The 14842-nt window shown below is 37.9% G+C and overlaps 2 protein-coding genes across 5 annotated transcripts in view; both read left to right on the top strand.

The window, feature by feature from the left end:
- The window catches only part of LOC109403681 (diacylglycerol kinase 1), a 598539-nt gene that overhangs the window by 133131 nt on the left and 450566 nt on the right, over positions 1 to 14842 (top strand). The window lies entirely within an intron of this gene.
- Positions 354 to 3308, top strand: LOC134287297 (uncharacterized). The gene is made up of 2 exons (XM_062848951.1): positions 354 to 462; positions 693 to 3308. The coding sequence occupies exons 1-2, from the start codon at positions 375 to 377 to the stop codon at positions 1778 to 1780; spliced, it is 1176 nt and encodes a 391-aa protein (XP_062704935.1). The 5' UTR covers positions 354 to 374; the 3' UTR covers positions 1781 to 3308.

The following is a 14842-nucleotide window of genomic DNA, read 5'->3' as shown; positions in this document are numbered from 1 at the left end:
CATATATTGTATGTAAATTGATCGTCAATTTATTAGGGTTTCAAATTAACAAAATAACAACATTAACCTTCTTTAACAAACTGCATCGTTGAATTGATTGACTATCTATTTTATTAACTTTGTACGGTCAAAACTTGCACGCGCTATGAGTTATATCAAAGAAAACGGCTAACATTCAGCTTTACTAAACCTCTTCTGATAAGCGTAAACAAAACATTTGGACACTGCTTAGCTGCCAAACGATTACACGATAACTACACTTGGCAAAAACACAACGAAAAACCCAATTACTTCATTTTGAGTTTTTCCACTTATGATCAGGTTTTGATATGATTTACTCCAATGTGCGCCGATCGGATGGAAACGACGAAACTATGCAACCATCATTTAGTGGGCAGCAACATCATGATGTTCCAGAACCAGAACCGTCAACGAGTGGTCAACAAATCGAACATGAGCTGGGTAAGTAAGCCTTCAACGTGTTAGCTTCTTTTATATAACTCATTTTGCAGCTCGTTGCAAAACTACATTTTTCAGTATTCTTCGTATTTATCCAACTCGGCAAGCCTCGTTGGATAAATGTACAACTTGTGCGAAAAAAAATCATTTTTGCAACTCGTTGCATAAATAACTATCATTAACTTTCCACTGCATTCATTATTATATTGTTAACCTTAACTTTTATCTTACAGATATGGTACCATCTATTCCATCATTGGAGTCAATTCCGTCAACAGATCAACTACAGGGTCCCCATAATATTGAGAAGTTTAATACCATTGCTGAAACATTGAGTTTATCGCCAATCTCATCTAGAAACATGAGAAGTATGGAATATCGCATAAACAAATCATTGCAGATTACGAAAGCAGTTCGAAAAAATATCTTCGGAATAGATTCAACGGATGTTGGCAAAGTGGAGGCGTATGACGAGATAATTATGCAGTTAAAGGATAAGTTCAATCACCCTACAACTGACAGAAGCGAACAGATTAAAATACTATCTGTACTTCCTAAGTCTTGGTCGGTAAATAAAATCACAAGAGAGTTTAACGCACCAATGTATATGGCGAGGCAGGTGAAGGATCTTGTTTATGAACAGGGTATTCTTTGTACCACCGAAAAAAGAAGGGGGCATGGTATTGATGACGATACAAAACAAATAGTAAGAGAATTTTTTGATGATAATGATATCAGCAGGCCAATGCCAGGAACAAATGATTTTGTTTCTGAGGTTCGAAATGGAAAAAAACAACAAGTTCAAAAACGACTTTTGATGATGTCGCTCAAAGAGGCTTATATGATTTTTGTAGATATGTACAAAACTGTGAATATTGGTTTCACAGTATTTACACAGTTGCGACCAAAGCATTGTATTTTACTTGATTCTACTGGTATACATAATGTATGCATATGTACTATTCATGAAAATGTAAATTTAATGTTCAACAGTATAAGAATTGTGTCACAAGATGAAATAATACAAAAAATGCTTTGCGATATTTCCACCAGAACAGATAATTGCTTTTTCCGTGCTTGTGAAAAGTGTGCTTGTAATGAACACATTGAAGAGGAACTTACATTGATATTAGAATCAAATGACAAAGAAGAGATTATATTTCAGCAGTGGTTGAATACTGATCGCTGTAATTTAGAAACGATTATTAAACCTGTTGATGAATTTGTTCCGTATCTTGTTGATAAAATTGACAAACTTATAACACACGACTTTATTCATAAACAACAATCATCATTTCTCAGAAATAAAAAAGATACATAAAAGGATGATGAAATTCTTGCGATTTGTGATTTCTCTGAAAACTATTCATTCATAATTCAAAACGCTGCTCAAGGATATCATTGGAACAACTCGCAAGCAACAATACACCCATTTGAAATTTACTATATGAAAGATAATAAACTTGTAAATGTTAGCTTCATTATCATATCGGAAGTAATGGCTCACGATACAGTTGCGGTCCAGTTGTTCATCTCAAAAATGATAGATTTTATGAAACAATTAACGAACTTTTCTAAAATTTATTTTATGTCTGATGGGGCAGCATCACAATACAAAAATAAGAAGAACTTTGCTAGTCTATGTAGATTCCAGTCAAAGCATGCATTAAGAGCAGAATGGCATTTTTTTGCAACGTCCCACGGTAAAGGTCCATGTGATGCTATTGGTGGCACTCTCAAGCGAATGGCAAAGAGAGCAAGTCTTGCTCGAGATTATGGAAATACCATAGCAACTCCACGACAGTTATATAACTGGGCAGTTGTACAGACAGATAAAAATATAACTAAATTAAATTTCTGTTACGTATCCACTGAACAGTACATTAAAATGTCAGAAGATCTCGAAGAAATATATAATAACGCCAAAACAATACCAGGCACTCAGAAATTCCATAGTTTTTTGCCTATTCCTGGCGACAAAGTAAAGGCAAACAGGTATTCTAATTCAGAAGATGAACCAAAAATATTTAGTATGATCGGAAAAAAATAGAAAAGAACATGTTTGAAATTGGCTCTAAGACACATATATATATATATATATATATATATATATATATATATTTGAAAAATTCATAATTATAAATAATTGTATATTTAAAAGTGCACTTCAATACATATTGCGATCAAACATTACATTTCCTAAGAAAATACATTTGTAATATTTTGAAGTTTTTTATGTATAGGAAAACCCTTCCAAATGATTGAATAAATAACACAAAATCTCCTAGAAAATTGAGTTTCATTGGATTCTGGGATTGTTATGGCCTTCACTGGTTTTATTGTTGATAACAAAATACACTGAAAAAAAAAATCATTCGAACAAGAAAAAGTTTTTGTTAGAAAAACTTTTTTTCCTTAAAAGTGCCTATCTTGTGATGTATGGACGGTTGGTAGGGAACATAATTACCTGTCTTGAGACAAAATTTCATCAAAACCAAAAATGGTGTTTTTTTTTAAATCAACTTTGAATTTTTAGAAATGATTTTTTTCAGTGTAGGGGTCATTTTGGATTTTTTTCAGTATTTTTTTCTTAAAATTTGACTTATTTTGTGATAATCACCCATACAACACTTTTTTGTAGGAGTAGTCATTTTTTGATTAAAAACATTTTTAAAAAATCCATAAAAAAAGTTTAGCCCTTTTCAAAAGTCAGTCGAGAAAAAAAATTAGAAAAATGAGTATGCAAAGTGGCTTATCTGGGCAAGGTCTACACACCAAGAAAGTTTCGTTGTAATCTGAGAGGGTGCTGCCAACATTTGTTCGAGTTGGCGCGAAATCCGTCTATTAATTAAATTATTGATTTTGTATCGCATTATATTCAGTGAAGGTAAAGTTTTGTTTTACCTGCGGCTTAAGATTTATGGCGAAACCATTGATTTTACTCTTCCATAGTTCAAGCGCCACTGAGTTCAATTTAAAAGTATATCATAAAGAACCCAAATCGTGCTGTTTTGTGCGTTTTTTTTTTAAGGAGAAACTTCAGAGAACACAAACATGGATATGCCGGGGCCCGTGGCGTAGTTGGTAACACGTTCGCTTCATATGCGGATGGTCATGGGTTTGATTCCCAGCCCCGGCACTTGCAATTTTTCGTCAGTTGCTTTTCCCCCGAGAGCAACTGACACTGACCCTCTTCTGAGCCCCATGGCTCAAACGAACCCGGATACCTGGACATCGGCGAAGTGCTACTCATAATGGACCCCCAATCGGACTGGAAAGGAACAACGGCTATCCATCATCATCCTTGTGCTCATCATTCTACGAGGTATAAAGTAGAAAAAGTGAAAGCAGCAGAAAGGCAACCAGTTCGATAAAGTAGAATATAATCTAGGCGCTGTACAAAATATAAATGCAGCTGACAATTGAAATTGCTCACGTAGTGCCCCAGTGGACAATAGAGCTGTAAATTAGGTTAAGTGATTAAGAATAAAAAAAAAACACAAACATGGCTGCCACAATGGCCGACTTGGTCCCCTACTCACGTTTTCAAGAGCACCATTCTTGAAAATTCGTTAACAATTACTCTCGATTTGGAAAAGCTGCCTCTTTTTGCAAGTGATCAAAGCCAGGATAAACAAGTGCGGCTTGGTTGGCTGTTTCGTTCGTCAGATTTGTGCCTCTAAAGTGTAACGTTTTGACGTTTTTATTCTGTTTAAGTAAAATAAAGTCTGAATTCAGTTAGAATAAATTGTTATAGTTTTTGAATATTTCGATTTTGATTTCAAAATTTGTTTTTTTTTTTTTATAATTCATTATTAGTTTTCATGATTATTTTAGTTTAATTTGTAGCTTTCGACGTTTTTCTCTTTTCAAGCAAAATTACCATTGAATTCGATCAATGAAATTTTGTATATGCATTTTTGTTGTGTTCTTTAGACGTATTTGGAAGACTGCGTAAAGCAAGTCAACCAAATGATTGTCGCTTATTTTTTTTTTGTTAGCGAAAAGGCTTACGGAGCTAATTTAGTAGTTTTGCTTATCCTATGTTAGTTTTAATTCTAGAATTAGTTGGAAAATGAAATATTAACTCACCCGATCAATTGATTATTACGAAGAGATTGCTGTTACCGTGGGAATAAACCTCCGTCGTCGGTAAGAAAGCCCTCTTTTTTTTCGCGCAATCCGGTCCGATCAGCTTCCACCATAAAGAGCCTGGTGTCCTACGAATGCTCTGCAGCCTGCATTCGTCGGCTGAAGTATGCCCGCGCACAGGCACATCTCTAGCGTTCCAGATGATTGTACGACATTTCCCCGAAAACCAGTTCCCCGAATGAAGTTTCCCCGAAAGTTATTTCCCCGAAAAACGTTTCCCCGAACGAACCGTTTCCCCGAATGTACCGTTTCCCCGAATGTACTGTTTCCCCGAATGTACCGTTTCCCCGAAATATTTATAACTAGCAGTCCCGGCAAACGTCGTCCTGCCTGTCTACTATGTTTTTTGATACCCGGTTCCATAAAGAAATGCCCCTCAAAATGGAATTTCAGTTTTTCCCGTTTTTCTTGCCTTCCCGGTCATCTTTTCTTCATTGTTTTTTCGTACGAACACGTCGGAGTCCTGGCCGAATGCAACAGTGAAAGAATCATATCGATCTGTTGTTGGTTCAATCGGTGCCGTAATCGCTTGTTTTCGAATAGGATGAATATGGGAGCGTGAGATTACTGATGGTACACATACCCTATGTAGTCTTTAGAAAGATATCAAGATCATGGAAACTTTCACATCTCATTGATATTGTGTATTCCCTCTTACCACGAATTCTTCGAGATATAATGAAAACGCCCTTTGAACACATAATAAAGGTATAATAAACGAGTCATCGTGATTGTAGTAATAATCTGCTTAAGTTCATTGTCATTGTAAAACACATGACCCAGATGACTTCAACTTTAAGTCTTAAAGTATTTTGCTAGCGAAGGAAGTCTATGAGCACAATTTTAATGTGTATTAACAGGCTTTAAAACAAAAGTCACAATGTGTTTGTCAAACAGATTTGAAGCTAAGCACTCTTCAGTTTTTTTTTTGTAAATCAATGGATCAATCATGACCGAAGTAGCATTTAGAATTGACATTTATACAGAACATACTAGTAGTTAGACCGCCGGTAATATTTTGAAAGAACAGTATATGATGAAAGAAGGGAGAATATTTGATGAAGATTTCTACTATAATGCCTATAGATACCTACTTGAACAGTCGGTCACAAAAAAAAATATAGCAGCAGTCAAATTACTGCTGATTGATTGAGCTGTTCAACTTGAAAGAACAGCCTATGTTTGAAAGAAGGAAAATTTTATTATTTTTTTTTATCTGTATTAACGAGATTTTTAGCCCTAGGCTAGTTCATCTCGGGACCCACGCTTTACTTCCCTTCCGAAGGAAGAACTCAAATTTTGCGAGTTTGTCGGGAGTGGGATTCGATCCCAGGTCCTCGGCGTGATAGTCAAGTGTTGTAACCATCACACCAGGTCCGCTCCACAAAATTTTATTAAATGAAAGGATCTTTAGGCAGAAGTATGTCAGGCCGAAGTACGTTAGGCTGCAATCATTAGGCCGAAAGTATCATTACGCCGGACGAGCATTATTACGATTGAGTTGAAAGCCAAGAAAAAAAAAACCCAGTTTGATCATATATAACCCAATACTTAAAAGAATAGCCGACTTCTCAAAGAAGGGTAATCTGTCATGGGACAGTCAGTGGTTTGATAAATTACTACCGTCAATAAGCTATGCAATATTAAGAGGTTCTTAGAACCATAATAAAACCAAAATAATAGATAGAAAGATTTATGGCGGTTTTCAAAACCTCTACAAGACTAATCGCCTGTCAACATGTTAGGTACTTGGGTTGATCATCAGTTTTTCAGTAACAGTATAACATCAACATCAAGAAATCATCTATGTGAGAAAAGGGAAAAGGATAAAAGAATATTGTAAAATCATGGAAGTATATCCCAGAATTAATAGAACTCCCTAGATTCGAGGAATGTAAAACACTCAAGGGACTCAAACATCTTCTAGGCCTTTGAAACCAAATTTTAACATCGTTTATGAAGAAAATTAAGAAGACGGACTACTGACTCACTCTACCCTATGAACTTCAGCTTCGCAACCCATTCGGCTTAACGTATTTCGGTCTGACGTACTTTGGCTAAGCGTACTTCGTCCTAAAGACCAGATACCTCTAGTTGTGCATCAGGTCAATGTTAAATGGCATATGCAATAATCTTTTCGGGGAAACGGTACATTCGGGGAAACGGTATATTCGGGGAAACGGTACATTCGGGGAAACATTTTTCGGGGAAATGGTACATTCGGGGAAACAACTTTCGGGGAAACTTCATTCGGGGAACTGGTTTTCGGGGAAATGTCGTACAATCTTCCAGATAATTATATCGATCAGTTTTCTTTTCCGTTCCACTCCGATGTTTATTCTTATTATCGACGACGTTCCGCTGTTTTGAACATTGCCCAGGAACTCTGTAAATAGTAAAGTTCAGTTAATAAAGGGATAACGCGACTAAATTCGTTGTTTTTTTTTTAATTTGAGATAAATCGATATTTATCTATGCATTTGTTCTGGGATTAATTTCCCAGAGAGCCACCGTAAAGAAAATCAATCAAATCGTTCGCATTGGATTTGAAAACAAACTGCGCTAGCGATGGTTACATTAGCATTTCATGATTTCATTTTCGTCGTCGCGATAAAAATGAACTCGCCATCTAAAACCAAGATGGTTTGTTTTAGTTACACGTTACCTTCTACCGTTCTTGTTGAATAAGGTCCTTCCTCCAGACGAAATCCAACGATGAATACCTGCAAATAAAACATAAAGCATTGTCCAGTTAGAATCCGGACGCAAAGGATAATTTATTGTGACGCTCTCAATGATCATAATCATATTTTTTTACAGCAGTCTGATCATAAACAAGTCCTCTATTGATGGTGAAAATTTCATCGATTTTCTTGCTACGAGTGGAAAATTATTTCAGATTGAAGACAAGTGAAGGAAAAAAAATCTTGCACAAACACGCTGAAAATTAAGCGTGGTCAGGTACGACAGTCGCGAAAAATGTTAATGTCTCCATAACCATTCTGTGTGATGTGCACAGATGTTGTTAACCATGCCATGAGGAAGTGCCCAAGGAAGATTGAAGTTTATGTTCATGGATAAATCTGCTTGGAATTCCAAGATTTACCAGGAAGTTCGAGCTCTGGACATCGTTTTCTCACATCACGATTTTGACACCAAATGTGTATTAAGATGATAACCTCAAGAATCGCGTGCTGCTTTTCAAAAATGCACACAAGGGATCTGTAGAGGTTTGAGCTAATTTGGTGAGCTACCACGACAGCCTGAGATGTGTAGTGGTGTCATCACTGTTGGATAGTGTTTATTAACGAAAAAACACTCAAATTTCGCTTCTTTGGAATTCACTGAATAGCCCTTAATTTCGCAAGAAGAGAAATATTTGGCAAAGTTTCTTTGGAATCCTAATCAGATTGGTATAGGGTCTCAGGACACTACAGAGATGACCTGATTGTTAAACAAATCCGCCGAAGGGGTTGATGTGAAAATTTACTACCATTGTGCAGATTTTTAAGGAAGTAATCACGGAAAAAATGAGAAAATGTATTCAAAATTAAATTAAATAGGGTAAATGTACCAATAGTGGTGCTATTAGTAGCTCCTTGTAGTAAAATTATTGAATAAAATTGATAATACCCCAAAATAAAAATTCTGAAAACGTTAATCGGTAGATTTTCACTTGAATTTGCAAGGAAAAATGTAAAAACCATTGTTTATTTAAGTTTTTACTAATAAATCACTTGCACCAACTATAGGTACACGGTTCCTATTATGGAGGCAAAATTTAACATTGGTTCCTATAGTGGCGCATCCCATTGAATTCTTATGGGACCCACCACTATAGGAACACTACCACCACTATAGGTGCAAAGGAGCAAAAAATTTAAGGAAAATAATTGTTTAAAATAGGTTTTTCGGCAAATCCTGAACACAAAACTGAATTAATGTTAATAATTAGTTATGATGCATCTATTAAAAATGTAATTTGCAAGCTTTTTGTTCGAAATAGTGCTAAATTGGCACTACCACCACTATTGGTACTACCTCCACTAAGGGAGCTTCTACCCTAATTTTAATGATATTTTTCCATGAAACTACAGTAAATTATCTTTGTTTTGGGGGCTTCACCTTTTCTGTTTGTTATTCCACCTCTGAGATATAAGTGATTATCTGCGTCCGGATTCTAACTGGACAATGCTTTAAAGCAATGAATTCTTCGATTGATATAGAAAAAGTATTAAATACTCCCCCGGTTTATCGACTTTTTTTTTAATTTTTGCTCACTCGCGACCGCGACGACCACCACCGATTTTGACTTTTGTTTTTATTTTTGTTTTTCTTTTTCCGTTCCTTTTCGTCTCGCGTCGGTGACAGCGCAAACGTCACTCGCGTTGACAGTACGTTTCGTTGCAGTTGGTAGTAAAACTTGCATGCAAGATTTTATGCTGTCAGTTTACATTGGATGTTTACATAGAGCTGTTCGATATTTTTTACAGATACTGAGTTTTGTCAAATTAAGTTTGATATTCTCAATGTAGTTGAAAATCGGAGTTTTCGACTAGCGAAGTTGGGTGTTTCTCCAAATCCGTGCGTCGGACCTAACTTCGGAAGTGGTGCGCTGTATAGTAAACCTGGTCCGCTATACAGCGCACCACTTCCGAAGTTAGGTCCGACGCACGGATTTGGAGAAACACCCAACTTCGCTAGTCGAAAATTCCGGGTTTAAACTGCACGGAGAATATTTGGAATTTATTTCTGCTTACGTTTATGCAGCGTTCGATTGCAAAAGAGTCAAACAGAGTTTTGATGTGCAATCAGCTGCGGTTTAGTTCCGTTACGTTGAGGAGAGTCAGGGAGGAGGTCAGACGCAATGAGCTGATGGACTCTGATGATCCGAGTTTAAGCAGTTTGGTTTGCGAATGTGTCAACGAGGGTGTTGATGATGCAACTAACTGTAGTTCCGTTACGTTAAGATCACGACTATGTAAGTTTTTTGACATTGCGGAGTTTCCATTGTGGTAATCGTTCAACGAGTAACGATTATGTAAGTTGTTTGACAGTGGAGAATTCCCTTTGTGGTAGTCGTGTTCGAGTCTTTCCGTGTTGTTAATTGCTCTATGACCATCAATGTAAACTGGACATAAGTTTTGTGTTTTACGTTAAGTTTGATTCAACTTTTTTTTGAGTATTTTGTGAGTTATGAAAATTTGATCAACTTCTCTGATCAAATTTTCATAAAACTGGGTGGTGTGATGTAACGTTTTGACGTTTTTATTCTGTTTAAGTAAAATAAAGTCTGAATTCAGTTAGAATAAATTGTTATATTTTTTGAATATTTCAATTTTGATTTCAAAATTTGTTTTTTTTTATAATTCATTATTAGTTTTCATGATTATTTTAGTTTAATTTGTAGCTTTTGACGTTTTTATCTTTTTAAGTAAAATCTTAATTGAATTGGATTCGTTGAATTTGCCTTAGAGTTTGAACCGTTTCATTTAGTATAGATTATCCGTTTCATATATGGTTTGTGTCTAGGCTAAGCTAATGACGATTCATATTATGTATCTTATAGGACTTTTTCGATGGCGCTAAATAGTTTTTACGGCCATGTGCGATTTAAATTTGGCGCACTTGTATATAATAGTTTTTAGATTGAATAGACGACTGCTTCAATAGCAGGAAATTTACTTGACTAGAGATTTCGACTGACTCCATCACTTCATAGTTGAGTCGGCTGGTGAGCAGAAGTGAGCTTCGGCGACCTTCTCCCAGTTTGTCATTTTTAAAGTTTAAAATTGTGGATTTTGTCGCCAGGGGCAGACACTCTGTTCCCTGAGCGCTTATTTGTCGTTTCGAAGCGTCCAAAGACGCTTTTTATTTTGGGCTTTAAGTCACTAGTGCTCATCCTCGCCCGCCAGTTACTGGCAGACAAACGGAGTAAAGGGGATTATTCCGGCCTACCTGCGTGCGGTTTATGCACGATCGGGCAGAGTACCGGACCGCCGACACCCCTCCGCACCTTTACTTCGGCGAATGTCAAGGAGAGCCCACCGTCGTCGACGAATGGCCACGAAGATAGCACCGTCAACGACCAAAAACCTGCGCAGGTACGTCAATCATGGTCATGATCACACACACACACACACTTGACGAGCATTTTTGTGAAAATAATATACGTTTAAACGAATTCTTTGTTTGTTGTTCTTGTTTTATTGTTTTGGTTCTTTGAATTAGTTAGTTACTTTTAATAAATTCATTTCAAACACTTTTAATTATTGTAGTAGTTTATTCATTGTCTAGTCCCTTTTATGTAAATTCCCGTTATTGTTTCAGTTTATACGTTCTATGTATTAAGTTTTTAGTGCGTTCGAGTGTTCAGTCGAGCCATGGCCGTTCGAGAAAGCCCTTGAGGTAAGAGCCGTCGAAATGGTCGGGCAAACCTATAATGAACCGGTGGTCTCTCGTACGCGAGAGTGGCGCAAAAGCCACCGAGTTTTAAGACTCTCGAGTAAATTCGGCGAACGGTTACAAAAGTTTGTATGCAAAATTGCAATGGGATTTCTTGATGTTTCACCTTAATATCATATCAAGAATCAATATGGCAGCCTCTCAATAGAGCATACAGTGCCGCTCAAAATAAATTTAAACAAAATTAAACTTTCAACAATAATTTTAATTGAGTTTATGACTCTTTGATTTGATACTAATTTTGTCTCCAGTGAGTCTTGATATTTTTATAATCAAACAAAACCATTTTTGATTAACATTAGTAAACATATTCAACGAAATAAGACTACATTTTATCGTATTTTTAATTGTGTATCAATATTTTTACACGGAACTATAACCTAGAGCAGCTTTGCAATATATAAGTTGAGCTAACGTTAAAATTAAGTTATGCTAGATGATTTTCAACTTACTCACATAAACTCTAAATCCAGATACTTTTTTTTTAACGCTTAAATAACAAAATTATATCTTATTTCTCAACAAGGCCAAATCTGTCAAAACGTCAAAACATTGCCGTAAACAACCACGCTGGTTTCTTTATTGTTTAGAATGTCGTATTTGTTTTGATTGATTTTGCGGCATTAGTGATAAAATTTCGGTAAGCCAAAAAGTTCCCTGCTGAGTAGTTGAAGGGTTACACTGCAAGGCAATTTAAGGCCCAAAACAGCGTTGTGGTACGTCCTGAGCAGATCACCTCGTCTAATTCAGATTTGTGAATGTGTTCCGAGTGAGGCTGCTTTTTAAACGAAAAGTTAATGGCAAGTAGTACCCCGACATTGATGGGGACGTGGCCCGGACAAACAAGAGGAAGTTGGATGTAGAAGAGCCAAGGTTGTTGAATATGTGATTCCACTTGATATCTCGTTTTTCATCCTGAGAAAATGGTTGCTGGTCGAATTTTTTTTCGATGGAGGCGACGGACTCATCAATAATCAAACATATTTAAAATGGAAGGGTTTTCCATGTCATGATTATTGGCTCGAGAATACAGAATTGCATCCGTGCGGGGTTCTGACATGTTCGTGTGAAAAAAATACTAAGGAAAAGTGACCAAAAAAGCAAGTAAAGCGAGAAAATCAAAAATCACAATTTGCTGGGGAACATGTTAAAACAGTATGTCAAAAAACGCAGTTGGCAGCGATGTTTGCAAGTGTTGTATAAGTGTTCAAATAACGTATTGTATTCTTCTTTGAGCTGACGTCATTTTTTCTTATGCATGTTAGCGAAAAACATAGTTACAGCTTTTATCCTACATATGATGTTTTATATTTCGCTTATAATACTCTTATAATCCATATTTTAAGATCTTAATTTTTGAAGATGTTTTCTGTGTTACTTGGGATTGTGCATAAGAATATTCATTAATGACGGGAACTATTGCAACGGCGGGCAAGGGGTGTTTACAGAGGAGAGCAAATGAAGGTTACAGGTTTGTTTTTGGGTGTTTCCGAAGGTCTCATGTGCGTTACATGGGACCAAGTGGGTCTTAAGGGGGTTTCGGGATCATTTCTGGAAGTTTTAGAGCATATTAGGCTTGTTTCAGAGGCGTTATGGAGGCGCTTTTAGGGGTTTTGGTTTAGGAGGATTTTATGAGGCATTTCAGGATGTTTCAGGCCATTTTCGGCGTGATTCAGAGGTGTTACGGAAACGTTACGGGGGAGTTTTCGGGGGGTTCGGAGCTACTCAGGTGCGTTACATGGGGTCCGAGGGGGTTTAAGGGGGATTTTGGAGGCATTTCAAGGCGTTTCAGAGCATTTTCAGCGGGATGCAGAGGCGTTCCTTAAGCGTAACGAGGAGTTTCCGTGGGGTTCGGAGCCTCTCAGCTGCGTTACATGGAGTCCGAGGGGGTTTAAAGGGGATTTCGAAGGCATTTCAGGACGTTTCACTGCATTTTCTGCAAAACTAAGAGGCATTACGAAAGCGTTACGAAGGAGTTTTTGGGGGGGGTTTGGGGCCTCAGGTGCGTTACATGGCGTCAGAGGGGGTTCAAGGGGGATTTCGAAGGCATTTCAGGACGTTTCAGAGCATTTTCTGCATTTAAGAGACGTTACAAAAGCGTTACGGAGGAGTTTTCGGGGGATTTGGGGCCTCTCAGATGCGTTATATGGGGTCCGAGGAGGTTTAAGGGGGATTTTGAAGGCATTTCAGGAGGTTTCAGAGCCTCATCGGTGGGATTCTTAGGCGATACGGAAGCGTTACGGAGGAGTTCTCAGGGGGTCCCTGGGGGGTTTAAAGGAGATTTTTGAGGCATTTCAGGAAGTTTCAGAGCAGACTCTGAAATATCTTAAAACGCCCCTCAAACCTCTTGAAACACCCTTTGGAGGCCTGAGATCCCTTGAATTGCCCCTAAAGCCCCTTGGAACGCCCCTGAAACCCACTTAATACTATTGAAATACCCCAGAATTCCCAGAAACCCCATGAAAACACCAAAAAATCTTGACAGAACACCCTTAAAAGGCTCCTCAAATCCCCCGAAACAACCCCTTAAAACGCCCCTGAAGCCCCTTGGAACCCCCTTTTTGGGCTCTCTGGAAACTTTCTGGAAACCCCCTTAGCCCCACCTCAACTGCCCAGGAGCAAGACCTGTTCTCGCGAACTAGATTCTCTAATTAAAGCCCAAATTTAATTTATGCATAAATTTCCCTCTTTTTATGCCTTTTTTAATTTATGCACATTTTTAATTTATGCAGTCCCAGCCATGTGCATAAAAAGAGGTTCCAGTGTATTTAAAAAAAGGGCCAGAATGTACAATTTGATGCGGCTTGGAGGTCTTGATTCATGTAGCGAGAGTTTTACCAATTTGGCAATAAAAAAAAATCTCGGATGTCGAACGAAATGTTTCAACACAATTCAAAGGTCAAAATATGTTCAGTTGTTTTGAACTGCCAAAGGCTACTTTCAAATGTTGAACAAAAGTCTATGGGGGAGCTGAAAGAGATTTAGGGAAAACTTGGCCAAATATGTGCAGATTTCTTAAGATTTGTGCAGAAGGTCACTATATGCCTATCAACTTTTTTGAAGACCGTGCACATGTATGTCAAACCGGGAGAAGATTTTGTAATTTCCACTCACTCTACCAACCACTGGTCTTATTAGCGTTTTGTACATGGTGCATTTGGTGCGTAGGTTAATCTGTTTAGACCGCAGCTTCTTCTGGAGCCCGTAGGCTCGACTTCCGCTGATAATTTGCCTCCGAATTTCCAGACTCACGTTGTTGTCAGCCATCAGTAAGGATTCGAGGTAGACGAATTCCTCCACCACCTCGAAGGTATCACCGTCTATCGTGACATTATTACCCCGATGGACCCGGTCGTGGCTCGGTTCCGCCTGCCAGCATGTACGTTGTTTTTGACTCATTCACCACCAGTCCGACCTTTGCTGCTTCGCGTTTCAGGCGGGTGTACACGCGAAAAAATCCGTTCTGATAAATGTGAACAAACAAACGCAAATCTGAGAACAAGCAAATATACACCGTGAACTGGAACTAGTTCCGTATATCGGAACGGATTTTCTTTGCGTGACAGTTCTGTCACCGTTCCAAATGTTCTGGCGATAATGTCCATGTCGCAAATCACGCAAAATGACCGGATTTTGTGAAAATCGTACCCTGGCTGTTGAGCTCGGCTCGTCGCATCACACCTTCCAGCGCGATGTTGAAGAGTAGACATGAGAGTCCGTCACCTTGTCGCAGTCCCCGGCGAGATACGAATGAACTGGATAGTTC

This window comes from Aedes albopictus, chromosome 2, assembly GCF_035046485.1.
Source record: "Aedes albopictus strain Foshan chromosome 2, AalbF5, whole genome shotgun sequence".
Taxonomy (NCBI): domain Eukaryota; kingdom Metazoa; phylum Arthropoda; class Insecta; order Diptera; family Culicidae; genus Aedes; species Aedes albopictus.
The sequence above is the reverse complement of the archived record's forward strand: the minus strand, read 5'-3'. Positions and strand labels throughout refer to the sequence as shown.

What these genes read in the sequence shown, in the direction of transcription:
- LOC134287297 (XM_062848951.1), top strand. Translation starts at nt 375, where the DNA reads ATGCAACCATCATTTAGTGGGCAGCAACATCATGATGTTCCAGAACCA. An exon ending in ACAAATCGAACATGAGCTGG is followed by an intron (nt 463 to 692) that starts GTAAGTAAGCCT and finishes TTTATCTTACAG; the next exon opens with ATATGGTACCATCTATTCCA.